The sequence below is a fragment of the Hylobates moloch genome, unplaced genomic scaffold (assembly GCF_009828535.3).
Source record: "Hylobates moloch isolate HMO894 unplaced genomic scaffold, HMol_V3 SCAFFOLD_9, whole genome shotgun sequence".
Lineage (NCBI taxonomy): Eukaryota > Metazoa > Chordata > Mammalia > Primates > Hylobatidae > Hylobates > Hylobates moloch.
This window is the reverse complement of record NW_026652284.1, coordinates 1195748-1220260: the sequence shown is the minus strand read 5'-3', so window position 1 is coordinate 1220260 and position 24513 is coordinate 1195748. Positions and strand designations below refer to the sequence as shown.

Below are 24513 nucleotides of genomic sequence, written 5' to 3'. Positions count from 1 at the left end.
GGAGTTGGGGGAAGTACCATAGCCAGTGAGTTTGCACTTTGAGGACCCACCGCTAGTGTTAGCTTCAAAATCACATTGTAAAAGGCCGGGCGCGGTGGCTCACGCCTGTAATCCCAGCACTTCAGGAGGACGAGGCGGACGGATCACTTGAGCTCAGGAGTTCGAGACCAGCCTGGCTAATATGGCGAAACCTCGTCTATACCAAAAATATAAAAAATAGCCGGGCGTGGTGGCGAGGGCCTGTGGTTCCAGCTACTCGGGAGGCTGAGGCAGGAAAATCCCTTGAACCCGGGAGGAGGCTGCAGTGAGCCGAGACGACGCCACTGCACTCCAGCCTGGGCGGCAGAGCGAGACTCCGACTCAAAAGTAAACACATAAATAAAATAAAATCACATCGTAAGAGCTCTCCGTGCCCTGATTTTGGGTAAGGTTCAGAGTTAAATTCCGAGACCGGCCTTTACAAGACACACAGACCTGAGGCGCCTCACGAGGTAACCAGCAGTTAAATGGAGCGCGCTCCACCCACCCGCCACTAGGAGTCTCAGCGATCAAGAGGGTAGAATGCGGGAGTCCAACGCGAAGGCATTCCGCTCGCAAGCCTTGCCACAGGCGCGGGCTTCGCTACCGGAAAAGTCCCGGTCAGATTTCGGAAGCCGGCCACGCGTTCCGCGCAGGCGCAAACTGCTCAAAAAGTAGGCGTTGCTCACCCGGAGCCCCGATTCCTGCGTCACCAGCCCGCGCCGAAGTCGGAAGTGCGCTCACGGCGGTGTTTCTTCTGGAGTCCTGGACCTGAGCAAGCGCTGTTTTGTGCGTCATCATCCCGCGCAGACACAGGAAGTGCCGCACAGAGTTCTGGGCTGGAGGTCAGCTATTATATCATCATTACGCGCCAATATAGGAAGTGACGATACTTCTGGAGCGCGGCGGTTGCTGTTTCTTCTCTGGCTCCGGGACCGGCGGCGGCGGCGGCAGCGGCGGCGGCGTAGGGGTGAGTTCCGATTGGGCGGGCCAGCTGTGGGAGCGCAACGAGAACTGCGCACCGAGGTCTTTCTTCCGAGCAGGCCTCAGAGCGGGGCGGACCTGGGCCCAGGGGTGAGCCACACCTTCGCTTCCGCGGACAGTCTCATTCCGCCCGGAACTTCGGGTGGTGGAGGCGGCGGGTCCAAACGCTCTCTGGAGCCAACGTCTGCCAGGCTGAACCTCAAGTGTGCGGGACTGAACCCGAGGAAATAGCCCAGTGCCCGGGTCAGGTGGCCTGGTTCGTGAGCACATCTCGGAGCATCTCCCCGGTCTCAAGGTGCAGCTGTCCAGTGCGCTAATGGCTTCACGTAGTCCAAGTGGTCTTTCTAGCAGATTCTGACAGTAAAGGCAGTGTTTAATGAGTGGCAGGTCCTGAGTTAAGAGCCTTTAAACGGATAATCTTTAATCCACGATCGATACTATCACGTAGGTGTTGTTATTTTGGTTGTTCAGAAGACTAAACTGAGGTGAATTACGTTACCCAAGACCATACAAGAATGACAGAAACGAGATTTGATTTCAAGCGGTCGTTTTTGAGAACCCATTCCTCTTTTTTGTCGCCCATGCTGCAGTGCAGTGGCTGTTCACAAGCGCACTTTAGCCTGAAACTCCTGGGCTCAGTCGGTCCCCCATCTCAGCTTGCAGAGTACCTGGGACTACAGGCGCTCGCCACCTTGCCTTGGTTACAACTTATCCTTTTTTTTTTTTTCCCCTCTTTTTGAGACAGGGTCTTGCTGGAGTGCAGTGATGCGACCTCGGCTCACTGGAACCTCCACCTTTCGGATTCAAGCGATTCTCCTGCCTCAGCCTCCCGAGTAGCTGGGATTACAGGCACCCGCCACCACGCCCAGCTAAGTTTTGTATCTTTAGTAGAGACAGGGTTTTCGCCATGTTGGCCAGGCTGGTCTTGACCTCCTGACCTTGTGATCCACCCGCCTCAGCCTAAAACTTAACTTTTTTTTTTTTTTTTTTTTTTAAAGCAAGTGTTACTTTATTATCCAGGCTGGAGTGCAGTGGCGCAATCTTGGCTCATTGCAGCCTTGACCTCTCTGATTGAAGTGATCCTCCTGCCTCTAGCTGCCTCCTTCCTGTAGCTAGGAATACAGGCACGCGCCACCACACTGGGCTAACTTTTGTATTTTTTGTAGAGACGAGGTTTTGCCATGTTGCCCAGGCTGGTCTTGAACTCCTGAGCTCAAGCGATCCGCCCGCCTTGGCCTCCCAAAGTGCTAGGGTTACCGTCTTGAGCCACTGCGCCAGGCACAACTTCTTATTCTTAATGAGAATTTATTCTGAATCCCTCAAAAGTGACTAGGTTGAAGTGTTAGAAACAACAGAGCACCATAGCTTGCTGTGTCCTGATGCAGGCTGAATTATTTTTCTTTTTGCAGTGTTTTAACTCAAATGGGTGATGAAAAGGACTCTTGGAAAGTGAAAACTTTAGATGAAATTCTTCAGGAAAAGAAACGAAGGAAGGAACAAGAGGAGAAAGCAGAGATAAAACGCTTAAAAAATGTAAGCCATGTTTTTTAAGTAAGTGGTTTTCTTAAAGGAGATTTAATTTCTTTGCCCTCATTTTTCCATTAGAACAACGCTTCTTCGGTGAAGTTCTTTTGTACTTCCAAATGTCGCAGGTGAGCCCAAAATCTATTCTAAAAATTAACAAAAACATTCAAATATTCAGTTGACATTAAAGGCACATTTAACACACTAAAGTGGTATCTAGATTGAGCATACATGGAGAATAAAATATTTTGAATGTTAAGTCGTTAGCAAAACTGGACTAATTTTTCTCATTTCATTAGTATATTCATAATGTTATCTCTAAGTATTTTTAATATAGTGGGAACTTGCCTTGACATTAATATAAATATTTTACATCTTTCTTGGTTTGCATAGTAATGTACTTAGGAAACCTTTTTAGTAATTTGGTAAGAGGCATTGGCAAAGTACCTCTTTTGCTAATATTTGTAGCATCATTTGGGATGTTTGTGAGTACAGGCATACCTTGCACTTCACTTTATTATGCTTCACAGATAATTCTAATTTTTCCATGTTAAAGGTTTGTAGCAACTCCGCATTGAGCATTTTTCCAATAGCATGTGCTCACTTTGAGACGGAGTCTCGCACTGTCACCCAGGGCCGGGTTCACACCATTCTCCTGCCTCATCCTCCCGAGTAGTTGGGACTACAGGGGCCCACCAACATGCCAAGCTAATTTTTTGTATTTTTTAGTAGAGATGGGGTCTCACCGTGTTAGCCAGGATGGTCTTCATCTCCTGTCCTTGTGATCCGCCCTCCTCGGCCTCACAAAGTGCTGGGATTACAACAGGCATGAGCCTCCGCACCCAGCCTTTTTGTTTGTTTTTGTTTTTGAGACAGAGTCTTGCTCCATTGCCCAGGCTGGAGTGCAGTGGCATGATCTCGGCTCACTGCCACCTCTGCCTCCTGGGTTCAAGTGATTCTCCTGTCTCAGCCTCCCGAGCTGGGACTACAGGCGCCTGCCACTACACTCGGCTAATTTTTGTATTTTTAGTACAGACAGGCTTTCACCTTGTTGGTCAGGCTGGTCTCGAACTCCTGACCTCAGGTGATTCACCTGCCTCAGCCTCCCAAAGTGCTGGGATTACAGGCGTGAGCCACCGTGCCCGGCCTAAACCAAACTCATATGCGTTGGGAAACCAAAAAATGTGTGCGACTCACTTTATTGTGGTGTTCTGGAGCCAAACCCAAATATCTCCAAGGGATGCCTGTACCATATGAGGTATCACAAAGTATTTGGTTTGCAAGATATGCCTTATGATTCATTTCTGGCTCATCTAAGCAACTAACATACTTGGCATAGAGTCTAATGTCCCTTGTCATATATGCTGTTTTTTAATTTCTCATCTCAGGTTTCAGATTACAGAGAGTTGTAATTTTAATGTGATGAAATTTGAATGAAAGTTTTTGTTTGTTTGTTTGTTTGTTTGTTTTTTCCCCAAGACGGAGTCTAACTCTGTCCCCCACGCTGGATTGCAGTGGTGTGATCTCGGGTCACTGCAATGTCTGCCTCCCGGGTTCAAGCAGTTCCTGTCACTACGCCCAGCTAATTTTTGTATTTTTAGTAGAGATGGGGTTTCACTGTGTTGTCCAGGCTGGTCTCGAGCTCCTGACCTCGTGATCCGCCTGCCTGGGCCTCCCAAAGTGCTGGGATTACAAGCTTGAGCCACCATGCCCGGCCAAAAGTTCTTTGTATTTTCTTTTTTTTTTTTTTTTTTGAGACAGAGTCTCGCTCTGTCACCCAGGCTGGAGTGCAGTGGCGCAATCTCGGCTCACTGCAAGCTCTGCCTTCCAGGTTCACGCCATTCTCCTGCCTCAGCCTCTCCGAGTAGCTGGGACTACAGGCGCCCGCCACCACGCCCGGCTAATTTTTTTGTATTTTTAGTAGAGACGGGGTTTCACCGTGGTCTCGATCTCCTGACCTCGTGATCCGCCCGCCTCGGCCACTCAAAGTGCTGGGATTACAAGTGTGAGCCACCGCGCCCTGCCTTCTTTATATTTTCTAACACTGGCTCATTCAGAGTATATATGAAAGTTTGTTCTTGGATGTTGCCCAGGTTTGATTATCATTAAAAATACTTTTATCTATGAAGAAAAAAATATTTATAAAGAAAATGATTAACTTTCTCTTTGCTTCTTAGTCTGATGACCGGGATTCCAAGCGGGATTCCCTTGAGGAGGGGGAGCTGAGAGATCACCGCATGGAGATCACAATAAGGAACTCCCCGTATAGAAGAGAAGACTCTATGGAAGACAGGTGAGCGGATGTACAGATGTGCAAGACCAAGCTGTACACAGCCCTGGCCTGGCCGTTCCTTCCTAGGGTTATTGTGACAACTACGTGCTATTGTAACTATTAAGGTTTACTCTTTCCTAGGGTTACTGTGACAGGGCGTGTTGTTGTAGCTGTTCTACTATTGAGGTTTACTCTTTTCTAGGGTTACTGTGACCAGGCATGCTGTTGTAACTATTGAGGTTTACTCTTTCTTAGGGTTACTGTGACAGGGTGTGCTGTTGTACTATTAAGGTTTACTCTTTCCTAGGGTTACTGTGACATAGCATAACTATTGAGGTTTTTATGTCACAGTTGTGACTGACTCTCAAGTGTTGTCTGTGGCCCTCCACACCCTTGCCCCTTCTTCCTGTAAAGAACTTTGCCGTGTGTTACACTGATTAATAAAATTTACTATATAGGATTTTGCACAGGCCAGGTGTGGTGGCTCACACTTGCAATCTCAGCACTTTCGGAGGCCAAGGCGGGCTGGGCTGATCACCTGAGGTCAGGAGTTCGAGACCACTCTAGCTAACATGGTGAAACCCCATCTTAAAAGGAAAAAAAGGCCAGGTGCGGTGGCTCAGCCTATAATCCCAGCACTTTGGGAGCCCGAGGCGGGCGGATCACAAGGTCAGGAGATCGAGACCATCCTGGCTAACATGGTGAAACTCCATCTCTACTGAAAATACAGAAAATTAGCCAGGCGTGATGGCAGGCGCCTGTAGTCCCAGCTACTGGGGAGGCTGACGCAGGAGAATGCCGTGAACCCAGGAGGCGGGGCTTGCAGTGAGCCAAGATCTCGCCACTGCTCGCCAGACAAAAATTAGCCGGGCGTGGTCGTGGGCGCCTGTAGTCCCAGCTACTTGGGAAGCTGAGGCAGGAGAATGGCATGAACCTGGGAAGGTAGAGATTGCAGTGAGCTGAGATCACGCCACTACACTCCAGTCCGGGTGACAGAGCGAGACTCCATCAAAAAAAGAAAAGAAGATGCCTAAAGTTGGAGAATTAATGTAATTTTTTAAACGATGTTTCAGCTTTGTTCCTATCTGAATCATGCATTTTTCTGGGTTGAAGAAACCTCATAATAGCCTAATGCTTCTTCGCACTTTCTCAAGCATGACGCAGTGCTGTTGTGTTTTATTTCAGAGGAGAAGAAGATGATTCTTTGGCCATCAAACCACCCCAGCAAATGTCTCGGAAAGAAAAAGCTCATCACAGAAAAGATGAAAAGAGAAAAGAGAAACGTAGGCATCGTAGCCATTCAGCAGAAGGGGGTACAGAAGCATTTCCTTTCTTTGACATCATGTTCAAATGTGGTTTCTTTCCTGTTCCTACTCTTCTGCCTTCCCCAGAGCACCACTGAAAAACCAGAGAAAGCAAACTCTAGCTGAAAGCATGCTGTGTCACAGACCGTTCAGAGGGGCTATAGAGAGCAAACTCTAGCTGAAAGCATGCATGTGTCACAGACTGAAAACCAGAGAGAGCAAACTCTAGCTGAAAGCGTGCATGTGTCACAGACCATTCAGAAGGGCTGTAGAGAGCAAACTAGCTGAAAGCATGCGTGTGTCACAGACCATTCAGAAGGGCTGTAGAGAGCGAACTCTAGCTGAAAGCATGCATGTGTCACAGACTGAAAACCAGAGAGAGCAAACTCTAGCTGAAAGCGTGCGTGTGTCACAGACTGAAAACCAGAGAGAGCAAACTAGCTGAAACCGTGCATGTGTCACAGACCATTCAGAAGGGCTATAGAGAGCAAACTCTAGCTGAAAGCATGCGTGTGTCACAGACCGAAAACCAGAGAGAGCAAACTCTAGCTGAAAGCGTGCATGTGTCACAGACCATTCAGAATGGCTGGTCCATTTTTCCTCTGGGGTTTTCTCTCTCCCATTATATTGTTTGGGAGCAGTTTATTTACATTTAAAATGACCTTAATTCAACAAGTATAGGAGAAAAACACACCCCAAAATGGGTATTTGGTCAAGCCCAAAGAATAGGTTTGGCTTGAGCAGTTTTATCTCATACCAACATCCAGAGGTTCTTACGGGTGTTAGGGAAATTGGACCTGGAGCCTGATTTAAATCTCATTATTACAAATACACTTGATTAATTAATGTGGCTTCATTGCACAGCGTAGAAGCGCACTGATAGCAAAGCTTTGTTGTATAGTCTTTATGAAGAGTGATTTTTTTTATCATAAAACTAATATTTTAATTATAGTTTATTCAGTATAGAAAATTTTTTAAAGACGAATATTACAGTTTTGCTCTTCTGTGATAGCAGAATTGTTTTTCTTTTTTCTTCATAATTAGATGCTTACTGCAGATAGTTTTCTATTTTCAAAGTTTTTTATTTAACATAAAATCATGATTATTCGGCTGGGTGCAGTGGCCCACACCTATAATCCCACCACTTTGGGAGGACAAGGACGGAGGATCACTTGAGCCCAGGAGTTCAAGACCAGCCTGGCCAATATAGTGAGACCCTGTCTCTTTTTTTTTTTTTTTTTGAGATGGAGTCTCCCTCTGTCACCCAGGCTGGAGTGCAGTGACGCGATTTCGGCTCACTTCAAGCTCCGCCTCCCGGGTTCACGCCATTCTCCTGCCTCAGCCTCCTGAGTAGCTGGGACTACAGGCGCCCACGACCACGCCCGGCTAATTTTTTTTGTATTTTTAGTAGAGACGGGGTTTTACCATATTAGCCAGGATGATCTCGATCTCCTGACCTCGTGATCCGCCCGCCTCAGCCTCCCAAAGTGCTGGGATTACAGGCGTGAGCCACCACGCCCAGCCGACCCTGTCTCTTTAAAAAAAAAAAAAAATTAGGATTACTTAACATCATTATTTAAATATTTAGTGTTCTTGACTTAATTTCTTTTTTTTTTTTTTTTTTTTTTTTTTTTTTTTTTTTTTTTTTGAGATGGAGTCTCGCTTTGTCGCCCAGGCTGGAGTGCAGTGGCAAGATCTCGGCTCACTGCAAATTCCGTCTCCTGGATTCATGCCATTCTCCTGCCTCAGCCTCCCGAGTAGCTGGGACTACAGGTGCCCGCCACCAAGCCCAGCTAATTTTTTGTATTTTTAGTAGAGATGGGGTTTCACCATGTTAGCCAGGATGGTCTCGATCTCCTGACCTTGTGATCCACCCGCCTCGGCCTCCCAGAGTGCTGGGATTACAGGCGTGAGCCACTGCACCCGGCCTTAATTTCATTTTCATGTGGGTTTTTTTTTGTTTGTTTGTTTGTTTTTTTTGAGACGGAGTCTCACTCTTTTGCCCAGGCTGGAGTGCAGTGGCGTGATCTCTGTTCATTGCAACCTCCGCCTCCCGGGTTCAAGCGATTCTCCTGCCTCAGCCTCCCTTAGTAGCTGGGATTACAGGTGCCTGCCACCAAGCCGAGCTAATTTTTGTATTTTTAGTAGAGATGGGGTTTCACTATGTTGGCCAGGATGGTCTTGACCTCCTGACCTCAGGTGACCCGCCCGCCTAAGCCTCCCAAAGTGCTAGGATTACAGGTATAAGCCACCATGCCCGGCTTCATGTGAAATTTTTGAAGTGAGGTTTCTTTGCATGACACTTTATTTCTCATTAGGGAAGCATGCTAGAGTGAAAGAAAAAGAAAGAGAGCACGAACGTCGGAAACGACATCGAGAAGAACAGGATAAAGCTCGCCGGGAATGGGAAAGACAGAAGAGAAGGGAGATGGCAAGGGAGCATTCCAGGAGAGAAAGGTAAGCGGACTGGGTCAGTTGAGGACTTTAATGAAAGAGTTGTGGTGATGTGTACTGTCATAGCAACGAAGAAGAATTTGGCAATAGAAGTCACATTTGAGCCGGGTGTAGTGGCTCATGCCTGTAATCCCAGCACTTTGGGAGGCCGAGGCGGGCGGATCACGAGGTGAGGAGATGGAGACCATCCTGGCTAACATGGTGAAACCCCATCTGTACTAAAAAAAATATAGAAAATTAGCCGGGCATGGTGGTGGGTACCTGTAGTCCCAGCTACTGGGGAGGCTGAAGCAGGAGAATGGCGTGAACCCGGGAGGTGGAGCTTGCAGTGAGCCAAGATGGCGCCACTGCACCTCCAGCCTGGGCGACAGAGCGAGACTCCGTCTCAAAAAAAAAAAAAAAGTCACATTTGGTGCAGAAGTGTTAGACATGGAATGGAAACAGCACAGTGAACACTCGACGAGGCTGACCAAGAGAACTGTCCTGAGGGAGTGAGTTTTTACTGCATCTGGAAGTCAAGAACGGGTGTGATTTGATTGAGGGAAGACAATGAAGGGATCAGAAATCTGCACGTCCGGCCGGGCGCAGTGGCTCATGCCTTTAATCCTAGCACTTTAGGAGGCTGAGGTGGCAGGATCCCTTGAGCCTGGGAGGTCAAGGCTACAGAAAGCTGTGATTGCGCTACTGCACTCCAGCGTGGTTGACAGAGTGAGACTCTGTCTCAAAAAAAAAGAAGGAGGGAGATCCCAAAAACCTTGAAACAGTCTGGAAATTGGGACACTGGACTCCTAGGACTCCTGGCCATTAGTCTGTATGTTCATTCCCCTTTATAAGCCAAATTTTCAAGAAAGAACATCGGTGTAGCCCCTGATCTGTTCTGTGAACCAGGAAAAAGGCTATAGGCCAGGTGTGAGCAGGCCCATCTCTGCCTTCAGAGTGAGTCCAGAGAAAGCTTGCGAGCTGCTCCAGGAAGGGAGGAGTCTGAAGTGGAAGGGCATGGGCAGCAATGGTTGCCAGCAGCCAGGGTGGGTGCACAGCATGTAAAGATGAAGAGAGGGCGCTGGTTCTTGTTGATGCCAGAGGGTGTGGGAGACACTGAGGCCCAGGGTCAAGGTCCGAGACCACTGTGGGGTGAGCAAGGTTTCAGTTGGCCTAGTTCCTGTTAATGTATGGCATTCATGTATGCCACACCCTGTGCCAGACACCGAGTGTGCCTTGTCCCACGAGAGTAGAGCTTGGGATAGAAGTGGAGGTTGGTAGATGAAATTTGGGCTGTCATATTGATTTCCCAGAAGGTAAAGACAGGAGAGTGAAGGAGCAAAAATTGTTGGGGGCAGACTTTGGGTAGGGCCGATTCAGATCAGCCAATCCAGAACTGGGTGTGGTAGCATATGCTACTTGGGAGGCTAAGGCCAGAGGACCACATGAGGCCAGCCTGGGCAACGTAGGGAGACCTTGTCTCTGACAAAAAGGAAACTGATGAGGAGAATCTGAGAAGCACTGATGCTTGAAAAACTGCTGAGCTGTGGGTGAAAGCAGTAAGAATCTGACCTTCTGGCCTGAGAGCTGCTCCCTTTACTGCCTCCACTCTGTGCTTGGGAAGCACAGAGGTTCCACTGGGACAGGGCAGCCGCAGGACCTGCAGTTTTTTTGCTGCCTTGGAAGGGGTTACTCCGTTTAGAGCAGTGGGCAGTGGTCTTGCCCATCAGCATCCTCAGTGGAGGGAAGAAGAAAAGGCCAAGAGGTCTGCTAGAATGAAGTACAGTGTGGTTGGGAGCAGCTGTGATCTAGCCAAAGACATGCAGCAGAGACTGGAGAGAGCTCGAGCCGCCACCCACTCCCGACCAGCCCTGAGGATGCAGCTGTGTGAAAGGACCTAGCAGAAAATAGAAGCCGCCGCAGATGCGAATGAAGCCTGCACTTTCATTGTGCTCCCTGTCCACACACATCCATGGGCCAAGGAAGCCTTACTGTGGCTCGAGGTATTTCAGCCGAGCCTCTTTCCAGTGCTGGCTAATTGCCAAGCTGTGCAGACATGGTGGTGACCCCTAGGAAGCCAAGGTTGAAAATTAAAATAGGCATATGGGAAAGAACGGGGTGGCCGTAAGCTATGAGGGAGATGGATTTCACAGACAACCAGACAGGCCTCGGTAACACTCGCTCTTTCACCCAGGCTGGAGTGCAGTGGCGCGATCTCGGCTCACTGCAGGCTCCGCCCCCCGGGGTTCACGCCATTCTCCTGCCTCAGCCTCCCGCGTATCTGGGACTACAGGCGCCCGCCACCTCGCCCGGCTAATTTTTTGTATTTTTAGTAGAGACGGGGTTTCACCTTGGTCTCGATCTCCTGACCTCGTGATCCGCCCACCTCGGCCTCCCAAAGTGCTGAGATTACAGGCGTGAGCCACCGCGCCCGGCCCTTTACAAATGTATTATCTAAAATACAAAGAAGTATGACAGTGTGACCCATATTGAGGAAGAACATCATCAGTAGAAACTGTCTGAGTGTCCAGATGTTCAGTTTAGTAAAGGCTTGGAAACAACTTGTGGATGGAGCAGTAGAAATTATCCATTCTGAAGAACAGAGAGAAAAAAACAAGAAAAATGAACAGAGTCTCAGAAACCCTTGGTACAACCTCTGCTGTACCAAAACACGTCGAATGGGGGTTCCAGGAGAGAGGAAAGATATTTTTTACAATAATGGTTAAAAACTTCCCAGATTTGAATTTTAAAAAAAATCTGCACATTGAAGAGCACAGGAAGTTTGAACTAGAAGAAGTACAAAGTCACATCATAGACCAACTTGCGAAGGCCAAAGAGAAAATGTTGAAAGGCCTCAGAGAAGAATGACCCATCCTGTGAAAGGGGAGCTTCAATACCGCCAGCCATTGACATCTTAGAAACAGTGGAGGCCAGAAGGCAGTGGAGCGGCATATTCAGGCTGCTCAGAGGAGAACCGTCAGCCAGGAATCAACACCATTCTACACAAGTAAAAGGGAAAGAAAGACATTCCCTGAGAAGCAGAGACTGGTGGGATTCATTGCTGGCGAAACCTGCCTTAAAGGAAATACTAAAGGAAGACCTTCAAGTTGAATGGAAATGACACCAGACGGTAACTTGAATCCTCAGGAAGGAAGGACAGGCACTGCAGATAGCAAGTGTAGGTTGACATCAATATCCTATAAATATCTTTCCTCACATCTTAGGTTTTACTGGAACTATGATTGTATAAAATAATTACACTGTGTTGTCGTGGTATGTAACGTAAATGGACTGCACAAAGAAGACGGAATGAAGCTGTATTACAACAGTTTTATATTGTACTGGAATTGAGCTAGTATTGTGAGGAATATTGTGATCCCTAGAGCAACCACTAAGAAAACAACTTTTTAAAAAGTACAAATAACAAATTAAAATGGTATGCTAAACATATGTAATTTAAAATCAAAAAGGGAAGAATAAAAAAGACACAGAACAAAGCCAGAAAAGTAAATCCAACCGTACGTGTAATTATATGACATGTGAAAGGTCTCTATGCCCCAAACAGACGGGGCAGATTATCAGATAGAAAAACAAGATCTAACTGTATGCTGTGTCTGCTAGAGAATGGGAAAAGACGCAGCGTACAAACATCAGCTCTCATAGGAGAGCTTGAATGGCTGTACTCATACCAGACAAAAAAGATGTTAAGAAATATTAGAAACCAGCCTGGCCAATATGGTGAAACCCCGTCTCTACTGAAAATACAAAAATCACCTGGGTGTGGTAGCGCACGCCTGTAATCCCAGCTACTCGGGAGGCTTAGGTATGAGAATCACTTGAACTCGTGAGATGGAGGGTGCAGTGAGCCGAGATCGCGCCGCTGCACTCCAGCCTGGGCGACAGAGCAAGACCCCGTCTCAAAAAAAAAGCTTGAAAGAACAAGGAGCAAGGGCTCCACAGCCACAAAAAAGGCCAGCACAGCAGGAAGATGCAGCAGTGATACGTGTGAATGCATCTCACCACAGAGCGCAGAATCCATGAAGCAGACACTGATTGAATGGAAAGAAATGGATCATTTATTAATAGAATTGGAAATGGCAGCCGGGCACGGTGGCTCGTGCCTGTAAACCCAGCACTTTGGGAGGCCGAGGGAGGCCGAGGTGGGCAGATCATCTGAGGTCAGGAGTTTGAGACCAGCCTGGCCAACATGGTAAAGTAAAACCCTGTCTCTAGTAAAAATGCAAAAATTAGCCAAGCGTGCTGGTGGGCGCCTGTAACCCCAGCTACACAGGAGGCTGAGGCAGGAGAATCGCTTGAACCTGGGAGACCGGTTACAGTGAGCCGGGATTGCGCCATTGCACTACAAAAGAATTAAATTAGAAATTAACAGAAAGAAACCTGGGAAAATCTTCAAATGTTAGGAAATTTAACAACACAATTCTGAATAACCCATGGCTCATAGAAATAATCATAAGGAAAACAGAAAATATCTTGAACTAAATAAAAATGAAAACAACGTGGCCGGGTGCGGTGGCTCACGCCTGTAATCCCAGCACTGTGGGAGGCTGAGGCAGGCGGATCGCAAGGTCAGGAGTTCGAGACCATCCTGGCTAACACGGTGAAACCCTGTCTCTACTAAAAATACAAAAATTAGCCCGGCATAGTGGTCGGCGCCTGTAGTCCCAGCCACTCAGGAGGCTGAGGCAGGAGAATCGCTTGAACCCAGGAGGTAGAGGTTGCAGTGAGCCGAGATCGTGACACCAGACTCCAGCCTGGGGGACAGATAGAGACTCCGTCTCAATAAAATAAAAAAAAAAAAGAAAAAAAAAACTTCATGGATTGAACTACATGGAAAGCCAGTTTACAAATTTGGACAAAAACGCGATAAGCAAGCTTTCTGTTTAGGGGGAATGATGGTGTGTGCCTCTTGCAGGGACCGCTTGGAGCAGTTAGAAAGGAAGCGGGAGCGGGAGCGCAAGATGCGGGAGCAGCAGAAGGAGCAGCGGGAGCAGAAGGAGCGCGAGCGGCGGGCGGAGGAGCGGCGCAAGGAGCGGGAGGCCCGCAGGGAGGGTAGGCGGCGCGGTGGGCAGCTGTGCTCGGCGGGACGGGTGTCTGCTGCCCCCTAGTGTTGCGCACTTGCTTTCACAGGCGAGTGCTTGGTTCCTGTGCTTGCTTTTTGCCCCTCCCTTTTATTTTTTTGGAGACAGAGTTTTGCTCTTGTCCCGCAGGCTGGAGTGCGGTGGCGCGATCTCAGCTCACGGCAACCTCTGCCTCCCGGGTTCAAGTGATTCTCCTGCCTCAGCCTCCCGAGTAGCAGGGATTACAGGCACCCGCCACGATGTTCAGCTAATTTTTTGTATTTGTAGTAGAGACAGGGTTTCACCGTGTTGGCCAGAATGGTCTCGATCTCCTGGCCTCGTGATCCACCCGCCTCGGCCTCCCAAAGTGCTGGAATTACAGGTGTGAGCCACTGCGCCCAGCCAGTACAAGCTTTTATAGTCACCCACGTCCTCACCTCAATGGAGATCTTTATTTCTTCACCTAGCTTCTGGTTTCTGTCTGGTGTCCTTTCCTTACACCCCACACAACTCCCTGGAGCTTATTATTCTTCAAGGCAGGTCTAGGTCTAGTAGTAATGAACTCCCTCTGCTTTTGTTTATCTGGGAATATCCTCATTTCTCTTTCACCTTTGAAGGAAAGTTTGCTGGATACGTGGTTCTTGGTTGACAATTTTGTTGTTGTTTTGAGACAGTGTCTTGTTCTGTCAAGACACTTGTTGTTGTTTTGAGACAGTGTCAGTTCTGTTGCCCAGGCTGGAGTGCAGTGGAGCGATCATAGGTCACTGCAACCTCGAACTCCTGGGCACAAGTAATCTTCCCACCTCAGCCTCCCGCGTAGCTGAGACCTACAGGGGTAGCGTGTGCCACCACACCCGGCTCATTTTTTAGTAGAAACAAGGTCTCCCTGTATTGCCCAGGCTGGTCTTGAATTCCTGGGCTCAAGGAACCCTCATGCCTAGCTGATAGTTTTTCCTTTTCACTGGGAATATTTCAGCCCATTGTCTTCTGGCCTTCAAAGTTTCTGATGAGAAATCTGATGATCTTATTGAAGATCCCTTGGATGCTTTAATCTGATGATCTCATTGAGGATCCCTTGGATGCTTTGAAGATTCTCTTTGCCTTTGGCTTTCAACTGTTTAATAATGGGTTTTCGTGTGGGTCTCTTGATTTCATTCTACCTGGAGCTCATTGAGCCTCTCTAATGTTTATATTCATGGTTTTCATCCAATGTGGGGGTTTTAAGGAATTCTTCAGATACCCTCTCTGCTCCTCTCCTCCTTCCTGGGCTCCCACAAGTCTGTTGGGGTCCCCGAGGCCGCTCAGCACTGCTCACTTCTCTTCAGTCTCTTCTGCTTTCTTTTCCTCAGATGACGTGATTTTATTGTTGTGTCTTCAGGCTCACCGATTATTTCTTCTGCCTGTGAGTTTCTGTTGTGAATATTTACTTTTTAGTGTCTGTTGTGAGCATGTACTTATTAGCTCTGGAATTTCTCTCTGGTTTCTTGTTGGATCTTCTGTCTCTGTTGATATTTCCGTCCTGTTCACGTGTCATTTTCTTGACTTTCTCCAAATCTTTCTTTCGTTCTCTGAGGAACTGAAGGTTAAGACAGTTCCCTAAAGTCTTTGTCTGGGGCATCTGCCGTCAGGTGATTTTCAGGAACCGTGTCTGTTGGCTTCTTTTTTTTCCCCTCTGAATGGGACACACTCTCCTGTTTCTTTGTTTCTCTTGTGTTTTTCTTTTTTTTTTTTTTTTTTTTTTGAGACGGAGTCTTGCTCTGTCGCCCAGGCTGGAGTGCAGTGGTGCAATCTCGGCTCACTGCAAGCTCTGCCTCCCGGGTTCACGCCATTCTCCTGCCTCAGCCTCTCCGAGTAGCTGGGACTATAGGCGCCCGCCACCGCGCCCAGCTAATTTTTTGTATTTTTTAGTAGAGACGGGGTTTCACCGTGGTTTCGATCTCCTGACCTCGTGATCCGCCCGCCTCGGCCTCCCAAAGTGCTGGGATTACAAGCGTGAGCCACCGCGCCCGGCCTTCTTTTTTTCTTTTTTTTTTTTTTTGAGACAGAGTCTCACTCTGTCGCCAGGCTGGAGTGCAGTACAGTGGCACAATCTCGGCTCACTGCAACCTCTGTCTCCTGGGTTCAAGCAATTCTCTGCCTCAGCCTCCCCAGTAGCTGGGATTACAGGCGCCCGCCACCATGCCCGGCTAATGTTTTTGTATTTTTAGTAGAGAAGGGGTTTCACCATCTTGGCCAGGCTGGTATTGAACTCCTGATCTTGTGATCCACCCGCCTCAGCCTCCCAAAGTGCTGGGATTACAGGCATGAGCCACCATGCCCGGCTCTCTTGTGTTTTTCTTAGTCAAAAAAAATGGACATTTGAAGCTCGTGATGTGATTTTTCCTGGTCCCCACTCAAGGGTGTGCACTTGTTTTGGTTGTGCTGGGCTGTGTCTGTGGGGTCCGCCTGTTGTGGAAGCTCGGGGTCTACACGGGTCTTTTCTGAGCCTGAGCCTTTCCCTGGTCATGTGCAGCCACTTTTTGACGTTCCCGTCAATACAGTTGTTTTTAATGTTCTTGTCCTGAAGCGTCTGCCTTCTAAAGGGGGATAAGAGACAAATGAAGGGGGCAAAGGGGGACGTGGTGCTCATGCCCTGAAAGTACCTTCATCTTGGGGGTGGCCGTGGCTGCTGCCTCTTCATGCCTCTGGGGTGGGACACACAGTTGTCACACTGACCTCGGGTGTGTGTGTCCGTCTGCCCACCTGGGTCCGGCGAGCTGCATGCAGGCTGCTGCCTGCCACAGTGGGGAGTGGGGTAGGAGCCACTAATGTGCGAAGCAGTGACGTTGATTAATGAATCACAATTTACTCTCCCAAGATTTCCCCTGAGGTTGCAAACCTTCAGTAGACTCCAGAGCACCTCAGTAGTTGCATAGGACTGATCCTGTGATGTAATTGTTGTCTAGGTGGGGAGACTGATTCCCAGTGCTTCCTACTCCATCTTTCCAGGATCTTCTCCCACCCCTTTTTGACCAGTGAAGATCAGTCTAGAAGGTCCACCTGGGTCCTCGGGCTCACGGCCTCCAAGTTGGAGCTTTTTCTCCCTGGGCTTCCTGGCCTCTGACCCCGATGCTGTCAGTGCCCCGTGCACGCTGTGGGTGTGTCTGCCAGGTGTGGGTGTGGGAGACAAGGCAGCTGTGCCAGGTGGGGCCTTTTGAGGAAGGCAGTGTTGCTAGTGCCGTCTCTCTCTCTGCCCTGCGCGCCAGTGTCTGCACATCACCGAACGATGAGAGAGGACTATAGCGACAAAGTGAAAGCCAGCCACTGGAGTCGCAGCCCACCTCGGCCGCCGCGGGAGCGGTTCGAGTTGGGAGACAGCCGGAAGCCAGGTGAGGCCAGGCCGGCGCCTGCGCAGAAGCCAGCACAGTGTGAGTCCTTTCTGGGGGATGTTTGGCGTAAGTGTGTAAGATTCATTTAAAGCCCAGCTAAGTAACCGCTTCAGAAGAAAGTGAGAGATGTGCTGGCTGAAGTCCTCTCGTGTCGTGAGAGGGACTGTGAGTGTCTGTGTGCGGCCAGGACACAGGACGTGTGTTTATCCTCTGGGACATTCGCCACTGGCCCCATTAGAGAAGTGGCTTCCAGCGTCTGTGGATGAGCTGGTTTCATACCAAGCGAAGTTAATCATTACGCGAAAGGCACTAGTTTTGGGGTGGTGGTAGCTTGTTTGTTTAAAAACATTTCCCCAAATTCACCTTTAATGGTTTATTTCATAAGTAAAAGAAGAGAAAATGGAAGAAAGAGACCTGCTGTCCGACTTACAGGACATCAGCGACAGTGAGAGGAAGACCAGCTCGGCCGAGTCCTCGTCAGGTACCTGGAACCGCCTGGCCAAGGCCTTGACCACTGCTGCCCAGGAAGGCCCAGGTTCACCCTCTGCTCTGCTGTCTTTCTACAGCGGAATCAGGCTCAGGTTCTGAGGAGGAAGAGGAGGAGGAGGAAGAGGAGGAGGAGGAAGGGAGCACCAGTGAAGAATCAGAGGAGGAAGAGGAGGAAGAGGAAGAGGAGGAGGAGGAGACCGGCAGCAATTCTGAGGAGGTGTCAGAGCAGTCTGCCGGTGAGGCACCGCGATGACTGTGTGAGGTGTTGTGACTTCACTGTAGTGTTAGAAACTGCAGAGAAATAGCTGGCGGGCGGGGGAGTTGAAACTCCCTTCTATCTAGGACTCCCTCAGGACACCTCCACGTCGATTCTTTTTTTTTCTTTGTTTTTTTGAGACGGAATCTTGCTCTGTTGCCCAGGCTGGAGTGCAATGGCATGATCTTGGCTCACTGCAACCTCTGCCTCCTGGGTTCAGGTGATGCTCCCGCCTCAGCCTCCCAAGTAGCTAGGACTACAGGTGTGCGCCACCATGCCCGGATAATTTTTGTCGAGATGGGGTTTTTAGTCGAGACGGGGTTTCACCACATTGGCCAGGATGGTCTTGAACTCCTGACCTCAGGTGATGCACCCGCCTTGGCCTCCCAAAGTGCTTGGGATTACAAGCGTGAGCCACTGCGCCCAGCCTCCACATCCGTTCTTGGGAACACTTGTTGCTTAGCTGAAGCGGAGCCCGCATCCTGCCTGTGGCAGCACTCACCCTGGTGCCGGTCTGAGCAGACGCCTCCTTTCTCTTGCAGAAGAAGTAAGTGAAGAAGAAATGAGTGAAGATGAAGAACGAGAAAACGAAAACCACCTCTTGGTTGGTAAGAGGCCTCCCTGGAGACAGAGCCCCCTCCTTGTCTGTCTCCGAGTGCAGCAGCCCTCTCTTAAGACAGCTGGTCCTGCGAGGCGTGGGGCACACCAGGGGCTGGGAGGCCGCCTGATTCATTGGCCACTCCAGGCTGTGCCGATGGGGCCTGCATTCCTCAGCGAGGCACAGTGCTGACCAAGGGCATCCTGAGTGCCCAGCCGGGCCGAGGAGCTGGGAAGCCCAGGCCCAGTTCCCCACAGGGGAGGCCCGTCAGATGGTGGCTCTGGGCCTGTCGCTGCAGAGCAGAGGCCTGGCCTGGCCTCCGGCAGGCAGTGAGGCTGTGTCCTCAGCCTGGGGGACATGGATTTGGGCTTGTCCCCCACATGACACCGCACGCCTCCTCCCAGCTCAGCATCCAGGCTCTGTCTCAGCCGAGCCTGCCAGCAACTCCTAGGCGTCGGTGCCCTGTGTCCACGGGAGGAGAGCCCAGCACCAGCACCTCCCAGCGGGACACGGGGCAGCCCTGCCACGCACTTCATGCCCCCGGGGCAGGGGGAGGTTCGTGATCCTTGCTTATTCCTAGCTTCGTAATTAGGTTCAGCTTTTCCAGTTCCAGAGTCACGGTTTGACCGAGATTCCGGGGAAAGTGAAGAAGCAGAGGAAGAAGTGGGTGAGGGGACGCCGCAGAGCAGCGCCCTGACAGAGGGCGACTATGTGCCAGACTCCCCTGCCCTGTCGCCCATCGAGCTCAAGCAGGAGCTGCCCAAGTACCTGCCGGCCCTGCAGGTCAGGCCCTCCCTTCGCCCTGGGCCGCTGTCTGCATTGGCCATCGGAGTTGCCACAGGGGCTGAGCGAAGCCTGGCCCCCGTGTTGGCGTCTGTCGCCTCACAGGGCTGCTGGGCCCACTGGGGCAGTGATGGGCGGGCACAGCCACTGGCCCCTCGTGCTTCTAGGTCCTGCCTCTTTCTCGTGCTGGATGTAACTGGGTGGACAGGGAGGTGCCCGCAGGGCTGCTCCGCGGCTTGAAAGGCAGGCAGCCTGGGCGTGCGGCCGCACTGCTGCCCGAGCAGTGCCCTCCACTTGACCCCTTGCGTGGGCGGGTTATGTAGGCAACAAGGCCTTGTTACTGGCATCTGTGCAGGGCTTGGATCGAGATCAGCTACGGGAGTCAGTGTAGATGTGTGGCCAGAAGCCTTTTGTTTAGGCAGCTGTCAATAAGGCGGGATAGTGCTGGGAGCGACTTGGAAGGGACAGGCCTGAGAAGGTGCCAGTGGCCTCTGGGGCCTGGGAGACTGGCAGGGACTCGGCCTCCTCCTTGGTGCCTGTGGGTGGAGAGGTTCTCTCTGGCGTATGCAGCAGGCCTCTGTCGACTGTCCTATGCCTTGTGAGCTCCTCTGCCCCTTAGTGCTCCTGAGCATAGGCGTCGGGCCACAGGCCACCCCGAGTACGTGACATCCAGCCCTGGGCACCGGCCCCAAGGTACACCCAGGGGGAGGTGCCCTGGCATGGGGCATCACGCTGCACCTGGCAGGTAGTGCCCGTCCTCAGTGTCATCCTGGTACAAGCAGGGGACACATCCAGTTTGACAGACTCTCAGGACGGCCTTTTTTTTTTGGAGACTGGGTCTGTCTCTGTCACCCAGGCTGGAGTGGAGTGGCTTAATCATAGCTCACTGCAGCCTCCACCTCCCAGGCTCAAACAATCCTCCCATCTCAGCCTCCTGAGTAGCTGGAACTACAGGCGCAAGCCACCATGCCTGGCTAATTTTTTTATTTTGTAGAAAAGAGTTTTGGCCGGCACAGTGGCTCACACCTGTAATCCCAGCACTTTGGGAGGCCGAGGCGGTGGGCGGATCAGAGGTCAGGAGGTCGAGACCAGCCTAGCCAATATGGTGAAACCCCGTCTCGACTAAAAATACAAAAATTTGCCTGGCGTGATTGTGCGTACCTATAATCCCAGCTACTAGGGAGGCTGAGGCAGGAGAATCGCTTGAACCCAGGAGGTGGATGTTGCAGTGAGCCGAGATCTCACCATTGCACTCCAGCCTGGGTGACAGAGCGAGACTCCATCTCAAAAAAAAAAAAAAAAAAGGAAAACAGAGTTTTGCTATGTTGGCCAGGCTGGTCTTGAACTCCTGGGCTCAAGCAATCCTGCCTTGCTCTCCCAAAGTGCTGGAATTACAGGCCTGAGCCCTCGCACCTGGCTGGGATGGCCTTTTGTTCGCACTGGTTTTGTTTGATAATAAAGTGTCAGATGGTTTTGCAAGGAAAGAGACTTTGAAAGAACTGAGCTACTCCCGGCCCCACCCCCGGCCCAGTCCCAGGGCTCTGCCCTGCACCCGCCCCGTGCCGGGTGTGCTGTGCATGTGGACGCAGCCACCCTCCCTCCAGCTGACATGGCCACTGAGACCTCACATAGGCGCTTCCTTCCCAGGGCTGCCGGAGCGTCGAGGAGTTCCAGTGCCTGAACAGGATCGAGGAGGGCACCTATGGAGTGGTCTACAGAGCAAAAGACAAGAAAACAGGTGGGTGGAGTCCCAGCTCACCCCACAAAGGCAAGGGGAAGTGGGGCAGGGGCTGGCTGCCCGAGAGCTGCAACTACACCAGGTCCCGCCTCACCTGAGCAGCTACTGGAGGTTGGACCCCTCAGTGCCTCTAGAAGCCAGAGGTCAGCCTGGCCCTGGGGCTTTGCCACTTCCCCCACAGGGCCGAGGCCCAGTACGTGGAGTGGTCTGTGCCAGGGCTGGTCTGCAGGTTTGCGTTCCCAGCGTCCCGCCCAAGTAGGTGTGTGAGCCGGGGACTCTGTTGGGGAGTCAGCCACTGGGATCCCAGGTGAGGCCGGCTCTGCTGGGGAAGTCGACGTGGAGTTGGCGTGGCCACTGGGATCCCAGGTGGCTGTAGGTGGCTGTGAGTGTCTGTGGTGTGTTGAGAGTAGGAAGCCGTGGGTGTTGCCCAGACCTCAGCTGGGGTGTTCTCCTGGTGCCCACGTGCCGCCACCTAGAACGAGATCCCCCTCCGTGAAATGCTGACACTTTGGGCACTGCCTGCGGTCCTCACTGAACGAGTCCACTGTTGGTACCGTGGTTTTGAGAATGCCTTTCAGTGCCGTCTGTTTTCTTCACAGATGAAATTGTGGCTCTAAAGCGGCTGAAGATGGAGAAGGAGAAGGAGGGCTTCCCGATCACGTCACTGAGGGAGATCAACACCATCCTCAAGGCCCAGCATCCCAACATCGTCACCGTTAGAGTGAGCATGGCCCCACCGCGCCTGGCCCTAGGTGGAAGGCTTTTCCGACAGGGCCCCGTGCTGTCTTGGGGCCGGGTGCTTCCTACACTCCCCTGCGCTTAGTGGAGCCCTTCACAGACCACACAGAAGCAAGCATTTGCCTCCTGGGTGGCACCGGAGGTCCTTACTGTCCCTCAGCATCTGCACCCGGGTTCAGGTGGTGGCGGGGGTGGGTGGGGGCCTGGAGGTCCCCAGCATCCACAGAGCCATGCCGTGCAGGAGATCGTGGTGGGCAGCAACATGGACAAGATCTACATCGTGATGAACTATGTGGAGCACGACCTCAAGAGCCTGATGGAGACCATGAAACAGCCCTTCCTGCCAGGTACAGCCGCACCCCAGGGGCCTCTCTGCGCACAAGTGGGGACAGTGTCCTGGTGACCCCCACCGTGGCACTTTTGCAGGGAGGGCCAGTTGCATCCACAGGGAAAGCCCTGAGAAGCCTCTGTTGCTGCCGAGGCGAGTGGGCCACCCTTGAGTGCCCTGGGCTGGGGGCGGCCGGGTCCACATGGGAGCCTGTCTCCCTCCCAGGGGAGGTGAAGACCCTGATGATCCAGCTGCTGCGGGGGGTGAAGCACCTGCACGACAACTGGATCCTGCACCGTGACCTCAAGACGTCCAACCTGCTGCTGAGCCACGCCGGCATCCTCAAGGTGAGTCCCCCTCCCGAGTGGCCCATCCCAGGGAGACCTGTCCGGGCCCACCCACAGCCGTCCATTTGTCCTTGCAGGTGGGTGACTTCGGGCTGGCACGGGAGTACGGGTCCCCTCTGAAGGCCTACACCCCGGTTGTGGTGACCCTGTGGTACCGCGCCCCAGAGCTGCTGCTTGGTGCCAAGGTGAGTCCTGGGCGTCAGTCTCCTCTGCCCCCCACGCAGCCTCCCACAGCTTTGCAGGCCCTGGCCCTCCTGAACGCCTCTCCTGGCCTCTTAGGAATACTCCACGGCCGTGGACATGTGGTCAGTGGGCTGCATCTTCGGGGAGCTGCTGACTCAGAAGCCTCTGTTCCCCGGGAAGTCAGAAATTGATCAGATCAACAAAGTGTTCAAGGTGGGTCTGGGCCCTGCTGCAGGTGCACTGTGGGGTTGTGGAGGAGCTGCAGGAATGGGGCTGGGGGGCGCACAGGTGCTGGGTTGAGATGGGGACCAGGGCCACTGAGAGCCCTCCTGGTGGCGTCTCTGACGGGACACAGGTGCCAACACTGTGGGCTACTTGGCGTGGCTGTTGAAGCACCTCTGTCTTTCAGGATCTGGGGACCCCCAGTGAGAAAATCTGGCCTGGCTACAGCGAGCTCCCAGCAGTCAAGAAGATGACCTTCAGCGAGCACCCCTACAACAACCTCCGGAAGCGCTTCGGGGCCCTGCTCTCAGACCAGGGCTTCGACCTCATGAACAAGTGAGCGCAGTGCAGCCGGGCGGCGGGAGGTCCCGAGCCATAGCGGTGGCTTCCCGGTCCGAGGCCCACCTGCTGGCTCACCACCTTCCAGAACTACTCTGGTGCCTGGCGCCCCATGCCCTGAGCCCCATCCCAACACAGCCCATCTTTCCATCTTTGGGGGACCCAGTGGAGCACACGAGCGCCTCCTGGGCCTCTGGCCCTTTCCCCCCAGGTTCCTGACCTACTTCCCCGGGAGGAGGATCAGCGCTGAGGACGGCCTCAAGCACGAGTATTTCCGCGAGACCCCCCTCCCCATCGACCCCTCCATGTTCCCCACGTGGCCTGCCAAGAGCGAGCAGCAGCGTGTGAAGCGGGGCACCAGCCCGAGGCCCCCTGAGGGAGGCCTGGGCTACAGCCAGCTGGTGAGGGGCCTGGCGGGTGGGGCGTGCCCACAGGTGGGGCTGGCTTGGGCAGGGTCCTCACGATAGCCGACTCGTCCCAGGGCGACGACGACCTGAAGGAGACGGGCTTCCACCTTACCACCACGAACCAAGGGGCCTCAGCCGCGGGCCCCGGCTTCAGCCTCAAGTTCTGAAGGTCAGAGTGGACCCCGTCATGGGGAGAACTCAGCCGGGACCACAGGCGCAGCTACTGCGGCTGGAGCTGCGATGAGACTCAGAATTCGTCTTATTTTGTGCTCCATGTTTTGTTTTTGTATTTTGGTTTGTAAATTTGTAGAATTAAATCATTTTCCTTGTTGTGGAGGAAAGAGCTGTGTTTTCAGGTTTCCGTGCCTTGCCCAGGGAGGAGAGGGTGGGCATCTGCGGGTGCCCACTTGGGGCAGCACAAACCTCCACACACCCTCTCCCACTCTCGACACTCAGGGCTGGCTGGGCCGTGATTTGGAAAGGAGCTGGTGGGGGCCGAGTCGATTGTTTAATCTTCCGAGCTGGAGACCTGTTTGTGTGTTGGGATGAGCGATGCCTTCTTGCCCCAACCCGCTCCTCCAGACCAGCCCTATCCACACAGGCCCCTGGCCCCCAGCCCCAGGTGTGCCAGCAGCCTCAGCAGGTTTTTATACAACGTTGTTATGAGTTTTAAAATGTATTAAAATATTCTTTGAGGAAAGCTCCCCGTGTTCTTCTTTCAGTGGCCCGGGACCATGTGTGGGAGGGGAGACACAGACCACCCGGCTCTAGGGGAAGAGGGTGGGGTGGGTGGCTGTGGCCTCTGACCCCACGTGGTCCAGTGTCTTCCCCAAGCAGGAGGGGTGCTCCTACCTCCTGGGGGGCCTCCACTCTGGCAAGGTGGTCCCCCACCCTGTGCCAGTCCTCCCAGCCCCCACCCACATCCCCTTGCAGAAGATCCTGGAGGCCCATCCCAGCCACGTCCTTCAGGAAGCCCCCCCTTGCCTCCCTCCCCCATCTGTGAGCAAATCCTAGACAGAACCCAGGCTTCTGGGGCTATCCCACGTGCTGCCCCTAGCACTGGGGTCTCTGCTTATCCCACTTTCGCAGGGGCCACCTTGGCAA

At 52.1% G+C, this 24513-nt stretch overlaps 1 protein-coding gene across 7 annotated transcripts; it reads left to right on the top strand.

Annotated features, from left to right (window-relative positions):
- The first annotated feature begins 873 nt into the window (after positions 1 to 873).
- LOC116812788 (cyclin-dependent kinase 11B) lies at positions 874 to 24109 on the top strand. 7 transcript variants are annotated; one of them, XM_058443709.1, is made up of 20 exons: positions 874 to 988; positions 2412 to 2535; positions 4704 to 4819; positions 5984 to 6081; positions 8421 to 8559; positions 13469 to 13605; positions 16859 to 16981; positions 17367 to 17462; positions 17548 to 17706; positions 18269 to 18334; positions 18932 to 19107; positions 20755 to 20845; positions 21445 to 21566; positions 21825 to 21930; positions 22137 to 22258; positions 22336 to 22443; positions 22538 to 22654; positions 22851 to 22999; positions 23214 to 23403; positions 23484 to 24109. In XM_058443709.1, the coding sequence occupies exons 2-20, from the start codon at positions 2425 to 2427 to the stop codon at positions 23574 to 23576; spliced, it is 2319 nt and encodes a 772-aa protein (XP_058299692.1). In that variant the 5' UTR covers positions 874 to 988; positions 2412 to 2424; the 3' UTR covers positions 23577 to 24109. The 7 variants fall into 7 exon arrangements, with proteins under 7 accessions (XP_058299692.1, XP_032614523.1, XP_058299691.1 ...); XM_032758632.2 differs by having other exon boundaries at positions 5984 to 6111; XM_058443708.1 differs by having other exon boundaries at positions 906 to 988; positions 18917 to 19107.
- Positions 24110 to 24513: the final 404 nt, after the last annotated feature.